The sequence below is a fragment of the Xylocopa sonorina genome, chromosome 5 (genome assembly GCF_050948175.1).
Source record: "Xylocopa sonorina isolate GNS202 chromosome 5, iyXylSono1_principal, whole genome shotgun sequence".
Taxonomy (NCBI): Eukaryota; Metazoa; Arthropoda; class Insecta; order Hymenoptera; family Apidae; genus Xylocopa; species Xylocopa sonorina.
Genome location: NC_135197.1, coordinates 1,380,222 through 1,400,812, shown reverse-complemented (window position 1 = coordinate 1,400,812; position 20,591 = coordinate 1,380,222). Strand labels below are relative to the sequence as shown.

Below are 20,591 nucleotides of genomic sequence, written 5' to 3'. Positions count from 1 at the left end.
CCCTGCAGCGATCCCGACCGCCACCCCGTCATCCCAAACGGTAATGAAGAGTACTCCATAGGGTGCGTGACGAATACCACCTCCCTCTCAGCCCCTAGGAAGAGTAACCAGCTGGGCGGCTCTGCAACTGAACCGTGGAGCGGGGCGCGAAAAGCGCACCGAAATTGGTGTGATCACGAAGATCCGAGAGCTATCCTTCATCCCGGGAAGGAACAATTGCCGAGAGCCACCGATGGATGCCTCGAACAATGCCGAAACGCACAGCCCACTTCACCAAGGACCCCCCCCCCTTCTCCTACAAGAGGATCGAGGAAGTCGAAAGACCGCAGTTGAATCAATTAGCGAGCGAGCGAGCGAATCATAGAGAGTAGCGAAAGGACGAAAGGGAGGAAGAGAGAGATAATGAAAGAAGTAATAGAGTAAAGACGATCTGAGGATCGTAGCAGTGACCGAGTGAGTTCTTATCCGCTGAAGCGTCCCTCTACTTTTTTTTTTCTCCTTTCTGTTCTTATTACGTTATTACATCTTTTCTCTTTGTATAATTGCTAGCGGTAGCAGCGGCTGCGCGTGCCGACGACTACCAAATTGCGTATCGTTTTGTGCGAAAGCTCGCGGGTTCGCCCACCGTCGCCGAGCGCGTATGTGCTGAGTCTTGAATCTCGCGCCCTCGTTGTGTCTATTTGGGTACATTGCATTTTACGTTCGGTAAATTGGGTAATTGCATTTTAATTAATCACGTAGCTGCGATTATTTCTCTTGGAAAGCATCTGCAGAATCTAAATTTAATACAAATCGAGGACAGAGATTGAATCGTAGTAAGACTTAGTCAAATCCAAGTTAATTATACAAAAGGGAAATGTCTTTATGTTTAGACGTTTTAAGCGTTTGTAAAATAATTGTTGCACTTTAAAAATAGATTCTCGTTATTTGAACGGCCTCTTTCTCTTCTCTTAAAGATATAAGATATAGAACTTTTAGTTAAACATGAACCTATGATAAGCTCGAAGTTCGAAACACCCGCCCATCTTGTTCATTTGTTTAAGTCAATGGCATTCGCGTAGCCATCCATAGAAAGTGGTTTTCTTGAATAGCAATTCGAATAATCTAGTTCAAGCGACGTTTGTAATCAACCATCCATTAGTATACGGTATCCAACTAGATGCATATCCACTTGTGGGTATAAAAATAGAAAAATTTCGAATTTTGAAATAAAATTCGGCTAACAACATAATCTGTGCGATTAATCGAACGTGTAAATATCTTAAATAAATACTATTATACTGGAAATTCGAAAGATATTGTATATTTTGAAAGGATAAAAACGATGGGCGTCTCATGTTTTTAAATATTTTTCATTTTTTTTAATTTCATATTATTGCATTTTAAGTTGTGGCCTATCTGGCCGGTTTCGCATCGAGACAATCGAAAAAAATCGAAAAAGAAGCCATAACGTTTGATACCCCGCGACCCTAATCTGCGTTACTTAGCTAGCACTTTGTAAAGGCACGAAGCCCTTCGAAGTTTCAGGTCCTGTTCTTTTTGAACTGGTGCGATTCGATTACGACGCTACACCTACCGTGTGTAACTGACGCCCGATATTTAGATTTAATTTTCAAAAGTAAATCCCGCTAAATTCCCTCGCAACTTCGAAGTGCTCCCTTATAGCGTTTTTCGAGTTCCGTTTTGAGTTGTTCGCGCCCCTCGTCAACCCGTGATTGTAGCGCATCGAGCTAGTTTCTGTCTTAGTCGATTGATTCGTTCCTCTCCGCAATCTCCGGGCGAACAGCTAATCCCCGTCACATTACATAGCAGAGTGATTTATTTAAGATGAGACAATTTTAATATGACCGAACTTGTCTTCTGCACTTCCAAATTTCCGAATTGCTCCATAAAATACCTTTCCGTTACTAATTATACTTTTTAAAATATTGTTCCTTTGTTATAGGTGCAAAAAAAGAAAAAGAAAAGAGAAAATTCCCTGCGAGAACCATGCTGAAAGTACTTCTATATAAATGACTCTCGGCGAGTGATCGACATTTCCTTTGATTTTCATTTTATTTCAGATTCTCTATAGAATCACATCTAAATGTCAAAATTACATTTAAATCTTTATTTTCTTGAGAAATAACTTTCCGTGCATTAACAAATAAATACAACAGAGTTTCGCCATGATTTTTATCGTTACCGTACATGCGTACTCGACAGCTTTCTGGTAATTTCCCTGAAAAACAACATCTTAAACATAATTTTATCACTATTGACTCTTGTGTTATTTTTGGTTCCAAAGTAACCATTTTAACTTAAGCCCTGTAAAAGTTATTCCTCGCAATTTCATCTCCTATGCATCCACACACGCTCTGACGAAATTTCTGTTTAAAAATTCTGCGTACACAATGTTAAACTAACACGAAGAACGAAAATAAATAGCTGCCGATGAGAATACGATTAAATCGATGAAATTGTCTATTATTCATAAGTAACCCACCTTCAATTCCATTCTATTTTTATCGATACTAATTTTTTTAATTTCCCCTCTCTCTAGTGTCGCGTACGTGTGCTGGTGTATGCATAGTTGTCCTGAAAAACAATCGCATGTCGACTACCGTTTGTTTTTCTTACTTCCTGTACTCGCACAATAATAAACCGGAGACTGTTTATCGCAGTGAATGAACGAATGACACACGATCAATAATAGATTTAATGCAAGATTAAGGAATTATAGTTCAATCACAAATGAGATATCACTCGTAACGATATTTGACAGCTAAATATGGTTGCTCGAAAAGGAAGAAGAGGTAAAGTGCAATTGCTGGCAACACTTAAGAAAATAGCGGGAGCTGAAAATATGTACAATCGACAGGTGACTATGTTCGTAAAGCTTTGATGTTGTTTGGATAAATGAGACGTACAACTATAACAATCGATCAAAAGCACATTACGCGGATCAATACCGTGTGTAATGGACAATCATGAGAAATAATGAATCAAATATTAAATCTTTTGTCGTGAATATTAGCAACAAAAGTTAGAAAAGAGAACTCCAATAAATCATGCATGGTGGAATTAGCCACTGAAAATCATATCCAACGAACTATTGCCAGATTTCAGCCGCAAAGTATCACATTTCTATCTCATGTTTCGACAATTAGTAACTACGTCCCGTAATTGATAAAACGAACATGCTTTTGCGTGCACACGATAGAATAATTGGAATATTTACGATCATGGTAAACCATCGGATTCGAAGCTCTTCCTATTGATATGTATCATACTACAATATACAATCGTGTACAATCGTATAGTACTCTGATTTTAATAGGCAAAGTTTTACAATATTATGTATGTAGAGTAGATAGACAATCCGAAAGGTGATTATTCCTCGCGCGGAACTAAGTCGAAAATGTAAATTGAGAGAGATTCATTTTTGATACAAGGCTTTGTCTACAAGGAAATTGATCGTCAAGTTGCGACAAGTAGCCATGTAAATATAGTAGTGGACTGCAGAGTAAATATGGAGAGTCAAATCTAACTGTTCGTACAAAATGAAATAACAATTGTTTACTTATTAATGTTTCTATTATCAACCAAGGAAACAACCTTAAAGCCTTATTGGGGATCAATAATAATGGCTAACAGACGCTTGTTTAAAAGTGCCAAGTGCCCTGTCATTTATGAACAAAAGAAGTGTAACTACCCTATTTGCACTTGCAAACAATGTCTGGCGACTTATTTCATCACCTACTCTTCTTGCTACACTTAACCAAATATTTGAACCGCTGCAAACCATTGTCTGTAAAACTATCTCGATGAAACGTTTTATTGCGGTAATTGTGTATACACGGATACGATTGTTAGATTCAGTTTAGAGTGGTGGCAATGCCTCCACTTTAGACTTACTCCAATACAAAACAATTTACTAATCATCGCCATCTTGAGTGACAAGTACTTGACGAAGCATCATAATTGATTTCCTCGGAAACAAAGCTTCATATGAAAAATTGTCATTCTACATTTTCGACTCTATTCTGACTATTCTTCTTAATCGAAGGGCTATGAACAAAATAATAATAAATTTCTGTCCATTAGCTTGAATTCTTAACAAAGCGAAGTAAAATTTTTCACTATTGTTTAGTGTTTATCTTGGATGAAAAGACTCACCTTGACAGGAATGCAGAAGAGTATGAGCAAAAGATCGGCCGTTGCCAAACCGCCTAGAAAGACGTTGGTCGGCGTCGCTGGTAAAGGTCTCAATCTCGGACAGATAGTCGAGCCGATGATGACGACGTTTCCTGAAGTAAAAAAAAAAAAAAATATACACGTTACTACACGGTTTCTACCATTTCTCATCACAAGCTAATAATTAACACGCCCCTCGCTGTGCAAGTTTCGCCTAGTCACAAAATATATAATGCTATGTAGAATCCTTACATTTACTTCGCAAACTTAATTATTTGTCATCCAAAGTAGTTAATACGAAAACTATATAAATTCAAATAAATTTGGAGATAACGCGATAGAGGCGTAATTACGATTTCCTCGAACGTATCTTGAAAATATTTTCCATTCTAAAAATATATTAATCATTTTTTTCAAATTATGATATATTTCAAACTATTTCGAGCAGTGAACACAATAGAAAATATTTTTATTTAATAACAGTAGTTATATTAAATCTAAACTAAAATTGTATTGTAAAATCAACGATTACAATTAACTTAAAAATAATTTAATCAACGAGTCATGAATGAATGTGCAGAATAAAAGTTCTTATTGAAAAGTATGACAGAGAACACTTTATATGACAAATCACGAAATGTTATTCCATCTACCATGTGTCGCAATCAAGGAAGTTGATAATAAAATTAGTCATTCTGTTGTTGCTTTAAATAACAATTTTCTATCCATCCCATGCAATCAGATATATGGTAACAATGATACGAGGAACTCAGATGCGTAATAACAGTGCATTTGACAGTACTAATGAGTCTGGCTCAATGAAAATATTTTATGTTGATCGAAAGAAAGCTTTTTAATTAAATGCCCCAGTTTCGATTCGCTCCGTAAATGGCAACAAAATGGTACGAGTTTTAATCATACGCGCTTTTTAGAATACTTTACTAATAGAAATGTTGGCAATTATAAAAGACCCTTTATCTTCGAAGTCATTACCACTTGCTTATATTACTCAACCTTAAGATAATATATTTCAAATATGATACAATAGTAGAAATATATGTGTATCGATAAATGAAATGTAGATAATAAAAAGTTTATAACGTATTCAACGTTATATTTAAAACGTCATATTTATTTTTATACGACTATGAAAACATTCTACTTTGAGAATATTCTCAGTGGTATAAATAGTAAAATTATTTCTATTTATGTAAAATTATTTCACTTCATTTTACATAAATAGAAGGTATAAGGTAGGTATTGAATAAAAAATTCAATAAAGAAATAATTACCCTCTTTCCGTGAGAAATTAAATGAATAAAAATTTAGGAATCGCTGCTCTGTGCGATTCAATTCTAAACACACCGATGCTTAGCGTGAAAATCGAAAAATCAATCCCTATCGTTACGAATATCTGTCACAGAGCAAATTCTACAAAATAGGTCAGAGATATTAAACGGGGATACGATTTTTAACGATTCGTCGCGAGTGGAAGCGTTGAAGTTGACAAGTGATGTTAGAGGAGGATTATCGTTACACATCAGAACGCGTAAACTCGTAAAGAAAAACAAGAGTCAGCTATGAACTTGCCGAGTTCAAGAGTGGCAATATCGCCTCCGCATTAGCGGATCCTATTTGTAGTCCAGTCGCGTACGTAGGTTGACCTATTTTAGAGCGGAGATGTAACCTATCTCGTGTTCAATTCTCCCTTCAGTTGGTATTTCTACTTGGAGATACGTGGAAATTATGTGATCCACGCATACTCGAATAAATGAATAATTATATTATAATATAGCCATGTAGAAAGTGGAGAGTAACTTAAACTAATATTGAATAATTCAATTTCCAACAGGATGAAGTTCTACAAAATTTCTACGGTGCAATTGCCGCTTCGAGACTAATTTCGATGAATACGACAGTGGTTTCGATTTTCCGACTCTTCAAGCATCCTGAAAGACATAGACATCGTGTATCGAATACATCGTAATAAAGAATGCAAAGAGTGTTTCGAGTATCTTGAAAAAGAATCGGTATAATTTCCATTGGCTTCCCGTGAACTTGGACTTTAATCGAAGTTAAAGTTCTGACAAGTGAAAGCTTGATAAGTAACTTTAAAGAGACCGAAAATAAACAGTTGTAACCACCGTTTGAGGGAAAAGACCATCGACTTACCGACTAATCCAAGGAAAAACGTGAGGGAATAAACGACGAGGACCGGAGCCAGTTCCGTCCAGTCGAAGCGGCTAAGTGACTCGTTGATGTCGTAGTCGAGGAAATCGTCTGTCGCGTTGGTCTCGTTCGGCATGACTGCGATTAGCTTCTTAACAACGACACTTCAGAGGCTGCCATCAATCGTCGACCGTTCGCGAGCACGTTTCCCATCGTGCGAAATGCTAAACACTTCGTCTAACTGCACCCCACGATTTGCGACCGTACAACGCACCCTCGCCTTCCTTCGTTGGACTTTCTTCGCATTCTTCCCGTCGGCCGGAACACCGACTCAAACACCACCACGACAATACACTGCCGTCGTGTTCCTGGACCTGTTTGCAATCAACGATAAACTCGAATGAATATTCTCACATGCTCATCAACGTTACACATAATTCAAATAAATATTAGATTAGAAAAGTTAACGAAACTCGGAAAAATAACATTTGATAAACCTTATATTTTAGAATTTTAGAATCAAATGTGAAAGTAAGTAAAGTTTTCAAAACATAAATGTTGGGCACACCAGGTACCCAATTTAACCATACATATTCTGATTTATCGTTTAATATGTATAATATATAAACTCGTCACTTATTTTCATACGATCGTCTCGACGAAAGTGATAACCTGTGCGTGACACGGTCGCGTCTGACCCCAATATTCGTTACGATTTATGTTTAGAATAGAGAATTACCTTAAACTTACGATATACGAACGTCACATCCGTTCGAATTTAGCATATCATTAATTATTGCTTATAGTCAATAGCCGATATTAAGTCTGTCTTCGAAAATTTTAATTCCTACGGTATGCCACCGATTGTGACAGAGCGGGCAATCACGCACAGGATGCATCGCATCGCGACGTTGCATTCTTTGACAACGCATGCCACATCGCTTGGGTTCCTCGTAAAATGATAAAAGGTATTTCATTTTGTCTACAGTTATGCTGCTAACTTTGATACCGCACCAGTTTCATTAGCTCCCATATGACCTCGTACCATCACCGACTGATCACTGCATCGTGCTTTGTAATTAAAATATTACCTATAATACTCAAACTTCTGCTATTTCAATTAAATAAATTAACTTTTACTTTAATACAAAATAGTATATGGTTGTTTATTAAAATATTATAAATTAGTATTACACAACTTACATATTTTCTGGATATTAATTTAATATTTAGAAATGTAGGGAAACTTCTACTATTAATTTTAAAACACTAAACCTAGGGTTTTAAATATTAAAATTTTTTTACACTATCTAATAATGTTGTTACCTAATTAATATTTCAATAATGTTTATATTCTATGCAATATAATAATTATTGTAATACTTGTAATTAATTATAGTTTTTAGTATAAGCACGTGGGAAACTCCTCCAGTTAATATTCCTAATATTTCGTTCATGTTGTAAATGTACAAAATCCATTCGATTTAAATCCGTAACACAAGATTTACCGGGCAACGAACAGTAACCATTCAGAGCAGAGAGCAGGACTGTGTTTTCTTTTCATCCACCAACTCCGACTAAAAAGAAATTCCGCTACTAACCCGTGATACCCGTGATACCCGTCATATTCAAACACAACGAGTTTATCTCATGCAAACATATGTATGTAAACATTCTCTTAAAAAGATGTATCGCGTTATGCTTTTGCACCATTGTACGACGAACACTTTGTTTACGAGAAAAGAATGTGTTCCTCCGAGGGGATACGAACCAACCAAAGGATACCATACCAACACAAAGCGACTAGCATTTCTTCAAAAAATGTGTTGCTTCTCAACGGTATCAAACAAAAGTACCTAATCTCTGGAGAAAATCTCATCTAACAGTCTCTCACCAAATCGCTAATTGCTATATTTTATCTTCGCGCTGAAATCGCTATACAACAGTCTTAAGCTAATGTGCTTTTTCTGTCGCGCGTCGAACAAGTTGGAACGGTTTTCAAATTAATGGATGACATTTTATATCAGTGCTACTCAACACGCTTAGTATTTCTCCGACAACGTCTTTGTAAAATCACGTAGCTGCGATTATTTCTCTTGGAAAGCATCTGCAGAATCTAAATTTAATACAAATCGAGGACAGAGATTGAATCGTAGTAAGACTTAGTCAAATCCAAGTTAATTATACAAAAGGGAAATGTCTTTATGTTTAGACGTTTTAAGCGTTTGTAAAATAATTGTTGCACTTTAAAAATAGATTCTCGTTATTTGAACGGCCTCTTTCTCTTCTCTTAAAGATATAAGATATAGAACTTTTAGTTAAACATGAACCTATGATAAGCTCGAAGTTCGAAACACCCGCCCATCTTGTTCATTTGTTTAAGTCAATGGCATTCGCGTAGCCATCCATAGAAAGTGGTTTTCTTGAATAGCAATTCGAATAATCTAGTTCAAGCGACGTTTGTAATCAACCATCCATTAGTATACGGTGTCCAACTAGATGCATATCCACTTGTGGGTATAAAAATAGAAAAATTTCGAATTTTGAAATAAAATTCGGCTAACAACATAATCTGTGCGATTAATCGAACGTGTAAATATCTTAAATAAATACTATTATACTGGAAATTCGAAAGATATTGTATATTTTGAAAGAATAAAAGTACAAAAATGTATATTTAATGTCGATAGGAACTTGTTTTTCCGCTGTTATACGTATTCTTCGTCCCGTAAGTATCCGTCGAATTCGAGATTGAAGAGGATAACGTTTCGCCAAACTTTTAAACATAATAACACGTAATCGTAACGTTTTTCGTTTCCCACTAAATCGACCTTCAATATTATAGCAATCGACCATCAAAATAAATAACAATTCGCAAAAAAGTAAGATAGACATGATAAATGGCCTCTTTCGTTCATATTTCTAATAACATACATAAGATCTACCTCGACTAATATAACTATATAAATATCTGAATTGATCCTTATCTAGTGTCAATAATCTTGGACATCTTTTTCGAAAATTTGTGAATTAACCTCAGCTGTACCTCATATCAAATATAACATAAAGCATTTAATATAAATATAACAAAAATAACATAAAATAGCTCCCATCGCTATTTTGTCATAACTCAAAATCAAACCTCAATAAGAAGCCTAGAAGCATTAAAATTTATTGACACAGCTTGAATGCTAAGTAAAAAAGGGTCAGTTCAAGCATAATGGAACGAAATACGAATTCGTATCACGCGCATCCTCTAAATCCATCAAAATTACGCACAATTACGAAACTAAATTCTGGTTGCTATTCGGCTCGTTTTCATGTTGAAACATCCCCACTTCCCAAAAATGGAATTTTACAATCATTTGGCTACGATTCTACGATTCTATCATTCTACGATCGTTTGGCTTTATAGCCAAAGTGTCGAATTTACAGGACGATGTTTTAAAATAAATGCTTAATTGTAAACAAAGCAAGCTATTATTTTTAAAGAAGCAAGCTTTATTTTAAAAATATTATATCGTATTCGTTTTTATGTATCGAAGCATTTTAATAAAGCGCAATTGTAAAGTAGAGTAAAAAGTAGAACTTTGACAACATGATTAGTTGTAACATGATTAGTTTAAAATTTATTTCAATTTTAAGCACTCTGTTTGGGCACAATTATGTTTCTACTCATCAGCACTGTCGCTAATTAATTGTTTCGTACACTATAGCATAAACCTACCGTTAATATAGGCGGTAATCGAATAATTATTTCAATAAAAACTGCTATAGGACTAATTATCGCTTACGTAACGTATTTAATAGCTATGTATCTATGTGGTGAACAATTGAAACATTTCCATCGTGTTTAAATGCAATCAGAATGCCGTGTAATAAAATGTATTTATTCTCTCTGAAATTAACCAGCATGAACATACCTCCACAAATCGGGTTTTAATTCACGCAAACATGGGGTATAATGATGAAACGGAAATTTTTTAATTGAAATGATTTTTAAACAAACTATTTTGAAACACATTGTTTTAGTAATTTTTACTATAGAAATCTAATTTTCTGAGCTAATTACACGTATATACAATCTTGATCGAAACGTAAATCTGCTTTCGTAAGAGTATAAAAAAATTCGAAAATCTTGAAATATCTCGTCACGTCATTTCAGATTTGTTCCATGACTCGCAAAATGTGGTTATTGAAATGTAGAACTGAGATTAAAGCCAATTTATCGAAAGACGCATATCATTAACTGAATGAAGAGCTGTCTACCCGTAGGTAGGTCAAGTAGAGATCAATAATTGAGATTGTACGAATTATAAACGCGAATCTGAATAATCAGGCGCTGCAGATTAATAGGAAAATAATTGCACTGTGATTGAAAATTGTCTTAAATCTTTGAAAAGTAAGAGGAAAAAAGGATCGAAATCTAAGTACACAGTTTACTGTTAAAATGTGAACAATTTGCGCTCGACGACTTTTTCGGCTGGACGGCGCTGCAACTCGAGACAATTTCTGGCGTATATGACCAGTGTCTCACAGGTAGCATACGATGGTAGCACAAATGAATTTATATACAAAGTAACATAGGAGAACGTTATATTTTAATATATTATCTGCGTTTACACTTTGAAAAACATAATTTTCTGGAAACATCGTGGCGAACGAAAGTCGAGTCGTTCGAGCTCAAAGGGTTTTAATAAACAACGTAGATAATTTAATACTATCCATCATTTTTACTGAATCGTCCCATTTTTCGTAAGAAAATATTTTTGAAATTTACTTCAATTTACGGTGCATTTCTTTAAATACGCCCTATTAGACGAATGTTTGTCCCAATTCTGTTACAATTTATAAAAAAGTATCAAACTGTAAGAGCCACTTCTTGTACATCAATTAAGAGATGTATCCTCGTTATACCGCGCAAAGGTCCAACTTGGTAGGAACTTCTACGCAAACTCGTTTATTTTTCGCATCTAATTAGATATAAAGTTGATGGACATTAACAGTGACCAATACAGTGACCTGAGACGAGCGTTTTGGGTAGAAAACTATGAAAATTTTAACAAAATTCGACCAAGCTCTCTGCAGAGTGATTAAGTGATTTTCAATAATCTTATATTGCGTACGTTCGCGGAATGATATTATTTCGATTTGAATCTGTTTCAGAAACAAATGTCGCAATGATGTTTCTTTTGGATGTTTAAGGAAATTAAATAATATCCTGCTTTCTACCATCAAGTTTGTGATATCAATTAAAACTATTTAAAAGGGACAACAAATATTGCGACGTGAAAAAATCTTAGAGTTAATTAACTTTCCTAAAATATATTTTCTCTCTCTAAAACAGATTATATACATACAGTAAAAGATAGTCAAAACATGACCTGCAAAAAAGAATTACCCTCGAATGTAGATACAAGAAACAAGTAAAAAAAGCCAATATCGACTGGCTTTTTGCCCTAAAAACACATACCACTGTTGATGATGGACAGCCTATTTCCCAAACGAGTCTCCAATGACAAAAGTTGTTCGTCGCAATGTCGTATGAGAAAAATCGGGCGAGAAACAAGTCTCTCGATGGCGTTATTGCGCAAAAATTACTGAATTATGATACAAGTTTCTAACCAGAAGGAGAAGTTTCTCGCGACATTGGTGAAAGAAATCGCATTATACAATGCTCTATTCTATTGTACTTTGCTTTGTGTCGTGGTAAATGAATCAAGTGAAACGCAATGGAATGACAGAATTTCCGAAAAAAGATCTTTTACACTGAATTTCACGTAAACCATTTGTATTCGGGGGCCCTTTAATATTTCGCTCTACCAATTAGGAAAAGTCAGAATTTAGATTAACTGTTATACTCAATTGTTTATAAAATAATTATTATATCAAATAAAATTATAGTAAATTCAATGTGTAATAAAATATAAGTGCAAATACATTATGCGCGATCTCGATCTTTAATTTCATGGTACAACGATAAAACGATATTTCGTAGTTAAATTCAACTCTAAAATAACTATCGGCATCCACAAAATTTGTCATGCCGTATCTCTACCACTGTCTGGTTACATTTTACCGTGTAAACCTTTACAATTTATCGAGTCGCACATTCATAGATTTAACCGTAAAGGGGTAGGGGAGGGGACATAATACAGCATTTTCGAACTGTTCGTTTCGTCTTGATACAATTACGTTCTCGCAGCACAAACTATCTTTATGGTTATTTTATAAAGATGAGAAAGAACGTATGAAGAGCATGAGAGAGAGAGAGAGAGAGAGAGAAAGAGAGAGAGGGGGGGAGTGAAAACCATGAAAAAAGAAAGGGATTTGAATTTCCTTTTGGGTGAACATTAATGAAATGGAATCTAGGATCGAAGGAACTGAAGCGAGTACTTACAACAAAGCTTTAAAGGAGCCTAGAACTAAACTACGCGAGCGGCTTTAAAATAAATTTAATTTGCTTGACCAACGGGCCAACGGTACTAAGCACGCACAGAGACTTTGATAAGAAACTTATACCATAATTTATGCATCCAAACAAGCACCACGTGTTCTCAATAAGCGAGTACCTATTTATAGAAGGATATAGTCGTGCAGAAGCTATACTATTCTGATCGCAGCAAACTTTCAGGGATGCATTCAAACAGCAAATCGTAGGTCTCGATTAATCATTTGGAAACGCATACTTGAGCACCCACTGGTTTCAAGTCGGTTAAACTGCAATCTTTAGCTCGTTTAATTACATGTCCTGCTGTTATTGTATCCTCGTATCCTCGTTCGATACGTGTACCGTTTAAGTAATTTGTTTTATCGATCGAGCAAGTATATTCAATCCGCAATAAACTATTCATGTCGAATTATTGTCCCTGAAGTCATTAAAACTTCTTTTACAATTTTCCATGGTTTTGAAGCGCTACACTTCAGCAGTATTGGAAACGTGCTGCGAACTTCGTCGTTCATTTATTGCACGCAAAAGGTAATATTTATTTATTTAATAAAAAATTGCAAAAATCATAGCTTGAGCATACGTATATGAATGATACTTCCACTAAAAAATCTGTTGGATTAGCTTCAATAGTTTATGTTAACTATAACGTTAATTAATCCTCCGCTCGTAATATGCTTTTTTCTAACGAGGTCGACGCTACGCGTCTTTCATTTCCTGGCCTGATTTCTTATTGATTTAGGTTTTAAAAAACATCTGAAAATTGAAAATTGTGTGGAACTCAGCGAATCATAATGTGTGTCAGCAAAGAGTTAATACTATACATAGCATAACGATAAACTGAATTGTCCAGAAAATAGTTAAAACTGAAACCAACGAATAAAAATACATTCTAAATACACATAGAAAGTTTAGCCAAAGAGTTCTGCTATCACGAAGATAACGAAGCATCGAGTGAGGGAACCGTTCTCAATTTGGCCTGGTTCTGATGTTTATTATAGGTAAAAGACAATTGTACAATAGGGCGGTACGTACGTACCGCTGATTTATACTTTCGAGAGCATGCACCAAGTGCAACAGAATCGACGATGGAAAAAACAGACAGTTCTGGAGGCATTCAGCCATTTCCAAAAAACTTGATACCCTATGCATCTTTCATCAAACGAATTCTTTTTCCACCGTGTCGAATGAATTGAAACCACCTTTTAGCGTCCACGTTGATATTGAAAGCTCTACTCAAATGAACTCGCTTCACTCTATGAAAACGCAGTTCAATTATTTTACCGTCGTCTTTACCTTTTCTTCGATGCAAATTAAGCCATTAATATTTAATAATACAAACGATTACTGTTCGCGTAATTATTAAACGAAAAACATTCGATTAGGAAGGAAAAAAGAAAACAATATATCTAACAAACTGTTATTTATATTATTCGAACTATAATTATAATTGTACATATTAATAGAAGTGTTGATAACAAAAGAAAGATCCAAGCATATTCTAATAAAAAAGGTGGTTCTCGAGCAATGTATATATTCGCATTGATTACCAGAATAGCGTAATTTCTATCGACTGTTGACTTAACGTGACACGATGTATGCCTACACAATACAATTCTGACTTCGAGGTCCATCCATTTGTGGAGATCCAGTCCAGAAGAGAAACATTATTTACCGAATATTCGGCATTCGTCGAAGAAAATTCCGTTTTACAGAAGAAACATTAAGAAACGATTCATGTCCTTACAGAGAAGCTACAAAATCTCGCTTTTAATATGCACTATTCACCCATTTATCGGCTGTTCACACGACCGATTATTACCGGAAATTTCCTGTTCGTATGGTTGGTACGTGATGAAATTGTATCATCGGTAGAATTAGATGCGGGTGTGAGATGTTACCGAAAACTCGTAAGTCGAACAGCAATTACTATATTTAGAGAGAAAATAGTATTAACTGTACCCTAGAGAACGTTAATGAATTTTAACTGAAGTCGCGATTAGTTTAAGGCAATATTATAATAAAGCGACAAACTTAATATTGTTTCAAAATCTTCCGAATTTTTAAATATGCTAGAACGGTATATACTTCTGGAAATTTATTGCATGAATTTACATTTAAATTTTTGTTACCCTAGAGTCGACATTCCATTCCTTTGTTTCACTTCTTTCAGCTTTAACATACATAAATATAAATCTCTTCTTCATAAAATCAATAAAAAGTCAAGCAATACCAATTAGCAATACAATTTTTAATCTAAAAAGTCACCTGTGTAGTTCACTGTTTGTTAATGTTCTCTAATGCCTTCGTGAGCTTAAATAACCTTATAATTAAAGAATTTTAGTCAGTTAAAAGTTTAACGAATAGCACGGAACAGTTTCGATTAGAAACGGAATAGTTCTCATGATTGACGCCCAACGAGACGTCGATGTCATATTTTTTGCGGTTACGGTATATCGTGCGGTTAGACGGTAAATACAATGGAACCGCGAACTTTCTGTCCAAGGGAAAGTTTCGAAACAATTGCAATCGAGTCTATTCGGATTCACCACGCGACAACCGCACTTTCCAGTTTTGATAGGGAACAATCTGTAAATGCAATCAGAATTAATTATAATTGTCCATGAACGCAACTATAAATTATTCGTTGATACATTGTACGCGTAATGTGCGTTACAAATAATGACAATAAAGCATACAAGGGGGTGTGTGCGCGCACGCGCTCGCGTGTGCGTTGTGTGTGTAAGAGAATTTTCTACTTATTAAAATTGTTGTATTCAATTTTGTCTCTATTTCTGTTCGATAACTATTATTACAACGGAAAAAGGAACTACTATACGGACGTAATTATATTTACTACACATTTAATTACGTATAAGAGTTATTTAACGTAGATGTCAATCTATTACTTATTTACGACATCCTACGGTTTCACTAACTACAAGTACATCACGCGATTCTATTTACGTTTCTGAAATACAAATGTCTCATATACATCTTACGCGCAACCCACGATGAACAATATTCCCAGTAAATGTCAGTATTAAAATATCGATAACGCTATTGATCGTCCGTAAGCGATATTAAAGGATTAAGATCGGAAGACATTGTCAAACTGCATTGACTGATATTAGCAATCGTGTACGTACCGTTTGACATAAATTTGAACGAATGAAAAGCTTTATACCCCGAATAAATTCCTAACAATTCCAGGTAATTAATGAGATATGAAAATTAGAGTGAATCTCTCTGAGAAATGACTTTACTATGCACGTACAAATAATCATCTGAATCTTTAAATTCGCGATACCGTTAGAAATAACGTAACAACGAAATGATCGAAGAAAATATTTCTGAATAATCATATTTAAAATTATAAACTATACATACATCCATCAGAGCCGTAAAAGAGAATAATTAACTAACGCTCGTAATTGTTACTTGAAGGTTAAATGAAACGTCAATGGTAAAAAACACATTGCGAAAATTCGCGGAAACCTAAAGAAACGTTGCGTATCAAATTTCACACATGTTAACATCCTCTATCCATTAACCTTCATACGACATTATGACATCGGATTTACTAGAGAGCTTCCTGCCAATAAACGCCGACAGACAGATATTCTGTTACATATCGAACTAATAAATGTCGCGAATGGTAACCTTAACTTCACTAGAAAAAGAATAATTCGACCCCTCCCTTTCTAGGGGTCGTATCAATGGACCGACCCGAATACAGGTAACAGGAAACGATACATCTTAAAAGAAAGAAAATATTGTAAATCACAACACACTTTAACTTTGTAGATATGATTGTCAATGACAATGATCATAGTAGAAATCATCGCATTAAATGGCAACGCCGAATGATGCCGCAATCAAGTTTCTCTATCTCCTCTCCAGCATCTTTTCACAAATGAACCATTTTGATGTTCAAACGTCAACAAAAATGTTTTCAAAACGTGTTCACGCCTGCCCGCATTCGCAAAACCTACATCTGCTCTACTAGATCCATTAACAATATTAATATTTTGTTGACATACTACGCAAACAACACCATCAGTTTAAAGCTGCGTGAAAGTACACTTTGAAACTCTGTGTTGCTGGTTTATTACTTGGGAAGAGACAGTTTCAGTAACGGATATCATCCCACATTAATTCTGGAGGTCGCAAGCTTAAGCGTACCTCTCACATTAAATAAATAGCACGACTAGTTTGTCAATCGACGCTTCGATCGCATCTGTACATACGCCCCCAATAATTGTTTAAATGAAAGGCTGGGTTTATTTACCATGTATGTAACCCTCACCCTTGATGCAGATACCGATCCAAGTCCGCATAACTATTATATTACTGCTAATACTACTAATCACAGAAAATGTACTTTGCGTCGTACCTTAACGAGTACCACGATGGAGTTATGCGAAAGGCAGCAAAAACGTGGTTCATCATATTGCACGCAACAACAGTTTCATTATTCTCATAACCTCCCAGTCATTTGAAAAATATTTACGTCACTTATGTCACTGTTCGAGAAGCACAGAAAAAGAGTTCGAATCTCAATCAGCCACTACGCCACGATGCTCGTTCACAGAGCGGTCTCAGTAAACTGAAAACTGGATGAAACCATGCGACCACGAAACTACCCGCCAACCCGATTATTAACGATTCACCCCGAACGCGTGCGAAAGCTCACGAATACTAAGCGAAAGCAGCCGAAGCAAATGATGCTTTTTTAGACGCACGTACGCGATTCATGTGCACACAATCTGAATTTAAGAACAAACGAATGAAAAATGGGAAACGTTATTATGTTTATCAGTACTGATAAATAGATTATATCAATTAATTAAACTTTATAGTAGACAAAATCGTTTCTTATCAATTTTTATTGTACGACGCATAACAGAAAATATTACGCTCTATTCTTCTTTAAATCAATTTTAACGTTTTAATAATGCCATAAAACTGTATAAACAAAAAAATAATCTTCCTTTCTTTTCCATTTCATTATATCGTTTTATCTAAAGTTCGACTCTTGAAAAAAATTGTTCTTTTAATAGCGTTCAATAATAAAATTACAATTAACATTTCTAACGTAATCGTTTTTAATTTTTACCGTGTCCATATTCTTAAAGGAAAAAAGAAGACAAACTGCTGTTCCAAAACTGTTCGTACTTTTTACTGTTATAACAAATCAACATTCTACCATTACAACAATTGAACAACCTGCTTCTTTCCTCTTTAAATAATAATAATTTTTCTTCAAACTGAATTACATTGCTATACCTGTAGTAGGTATGGCGCAAATTATACAAATTTCGGGGAACATTTGAAATCAGAACAGATGGCGATAGGGAGTCCGCGGTTCCAAGTTCGTAGTGAAAAATGGCCGGCGCCAACGATTGTTTCAGCATTGGGAGTACGGTGGCCTGTAAAACCTGTTACAAGGAGGAGATCGAAGGCGAGGTGCTAGCATTCGATCCACAAACTAAAATGTTAATTCTAAGTATCCTTTTTTTATAAATTTCTTTATAGTATCCTCATTACCAACGTATACATGAATGCAACACTCATCCGTCGCTCGTTTAACATTGCCGCAATGTAAATAACTTTAAAGCTATCTACGATAAGTTTCGTGAATTTCAACTAATGACCACCAAGGCATGTTTCGAGATTTCACACGAGAAATGTGCAATACCGCTTGTCAATTATTTGGTGATATCATCTAAGAAGCTACACGAAGTCAGGTTAGTTTCGTCATTCAATCAACCATGCTGCATTTTCCCAGTACTTTAAAGTATTCTGCTAATCCGTTTACGAATGTGTTTTTAAGTTCTTCTTCGATATTTTCACACTCGCTTCCCGTGAATATTGCAAACAATTTCATTTAAAAAAAATATGAAAAAAAAAGACAGAAACTCGTAATTATAACCTGAGATTTTATTTAAAGGATAGAATTCCCATTGACAGGACTCTCAATTCAATAAAGCTATAAAATTAATGTTGACGTTTCATGGTAACAACAATTCCTTAACTGATTTCAATTAGAATGTTCTTCTTCAAGTGGAACACTAACACTAAACGATGTGCACATAGTAAATTTATCCTTGGTGTCAGAGGTCCAAGTAAAGCGGGAGGTTAGTCCTACAACTAGTGAACCACCACAAAGCCTTAATTTGCAAAAGCTAAACAGAAGAGTACGTAATCAAATTGAAGAGAAGAAAAAACTGGTAATGGCTCTGCAGGCCGGAGTATCTCCAGAAGGACAAAGACTCTTCAGTACTATATCAAAGACTATCCCAGAAATTACATGGAACGGAGCTAATATTGTTGTATTTGACAATGTCACCATTAAACCACCATACAAAGTTGACAATGTTCATGGAAACACAGAATCTGGCGCATATAAGCATGTAAAGAAAGTAGTAGGTATTTTAAGGAATTGAAATTATAATACATCATGAAAAGTTATTATAAAATACACATTACATTATGCTTTATTTATTATACAGGTTGAAAAACATATTAAAGACACAGAGGCATCGCAGCAAGCACAACAACAGCGGGAGCAGCAGCAACAACAGAAACAAAAAGGAGGTGCGATGCAATAAATATTCAAACAGACACTATACCACAAATAAAGCTACCATGCTTTCAAAGAAGTTCCAGTCTTTGAAAGAAAGTAGGAAACAATGGTAACAAAATATTAAGAAACAAAGAACAAGGAGATGGTTGAGAAACTATTAGATAAGCCTATCGAGGATATTGGCATTATAAATTAAACTTAAATTTATTTGAATGAAGGCACTACACAGAATCGAAATGCAAAAAGTGTTGCCAGAATTTTAAACAAATACTAAATCTGTTGAATCCTTTGTATGTGCAGCATTTTGTAAACTAATGAAACACACTGTACTCAATTTTTAACAAAGTGCATAGTCTTTGATGGAGAATGCTGCTTATTTTATCTAAAAAGCTGCCATACAACCTTGCATTCTGCTGGAATAACTGTTCATACATGTGCTCTGATGCAGGTGTGTTTTAGTTTAGTTCAACATTGTTACAAAATACGTTTAATAGTTGTTTACAAATCATTGATATACATGATGGCTGTATTCAATGGTAGTGGTCAATTGCCATACGAGTATCAACACTTTTAAAATACCAAATCGGTCATTGTGCTATTGTTTAAGAAACGGTTCAATATATTTTTAACTATTACCGTAAATAAAAAACAGCAGGTGATCAATGGATTTTTGTTACGCGCGAACTATCCGATTTCGATATTGACTGAAATCTTACGTTTACTCGCTAATTGCAATTTTTAAATCACTCATTGTAGCATTATCGATCTCTTGGAATTCGTAAAATGGAAAAAAACGTAAGTCACAGATTTCATCACGCCTGCGTCGGCACGAGACGTCTTCGATCGCGATAAGACATTATAAGATGAAAAAGGGAAATGCCCTTGCATAGAGCAACTTATATAAAATCGTTATTTAAAAAAACAAATCACTTGGTTTGTGCAAGGGTAACCTAACTTCTAACAATACAGTTAGAAGTAATTTCATTCACAATGATAAAACAGAACTCGTCTCGTGTCCCTTACTACTTTTTGAATGCAGAGAAAATGTAAAAGAGAAAAACGGGAAAGAAAGATTATAAAAACTAAATACATGAAAAGACACAAATAAATGTAATATAAATTGTATTATTATCGTCTTACATTTATTATCCCTTCGTCATTGCTAAAAGTTAAACGGACGAAAAGCGCGCTACCATCTTACATCATATA

At 35.0% G+C, this 20,591-nt stretch overlaps 2 protein-coding genes across 9 annotated transcripts in view; one reads left to right on the top strand and one right to left on the bottom strand.

The window, feature by feature from the left end:
• Positions 1 to 6,719, bottom strand: part of LOC143423629 (QRFP-like peptide receptor) — a 105,147-nt gene extending 98,428 nt beyond the window's left edge. For all 7 annotated transcript variants that reach the window (XM_076895110.1, XM_076895116.1, XM_076895111.1 and 4 more), the window contains exons 1-2: positions 6,349 to 6,719; positions 4,159 to 4,289 (exon numbers count right to left, since the gene is read on the bottom strand). In XM_076895110.1, coding sequence (XP_076751225.1) covers positions 4,159 to 4,289; positions 6,349 to 6,481 — 264 coding nt within the window. In that variant the 5' untranslated portion in view covers positions 6,482 to 6,719. The remainder of the gene's footprint in view (positions 1 to 4,158; positions 4,290 to 6,348) is intronic.
• Positions 6,720 to 18,143: 11,424 nt separating this feature from the next.
• Positions 18,144 to 20,507, top strand: LOC143423683 (protein LSM12 homolog B-like). 2 transcript variants are annotated; one of them, XM_076895185.1, is made up of 3 exons: positions 18,144 to 18,302; positions 18,845 to 19,221; positions 19,309 to 20,507. In XM_076895185.1, exons 1-3 carry the CDS (start codon positions 18,182 to 18,184, stop codon positions 19,405 to 19,407), a joined length of 597 nt encoding a protein of 198 aa, XP_076751300.1. In that variant the 5' UTR covers positions 18,144 to 18,181; the 3' UTR covers positions 19,408 to 20,507. The 2 variants fall into 2 exon arrangements, with proteins under 2 accessions (XP_076751300.1, XP_076751301.1); XM_076895186.1 differs by having other exon boundaries at positions 18,845 to 19,225.
• The last annotated feature ends 84 nt before the right edge of the window (positions 20,508 to 20,591 follow it).

Coding starts and splice junctions, on each gene's coding strand:
- LOC143423683 (XM_076895185.1), top strand. CDS start 18,182: ATGGCCGGCGCCAACGATTGTTTCAGCATTGGGAGTACGGTGGCCTGT. Junction 18,303..18,844: donor AACTAAAATGTTAATTCTAA/GTATCCTTTTTT, acceptor GATTTCAATTAG/AATGTTCTTCTTCAAGTGGA. Junction 19,222..19,308: donor ATAAGCATGTAAAGAAAGTA/GTAGGTATTTTA, acceptor TTTATTATACAG/GTTGAAAAACATATTAAAGA.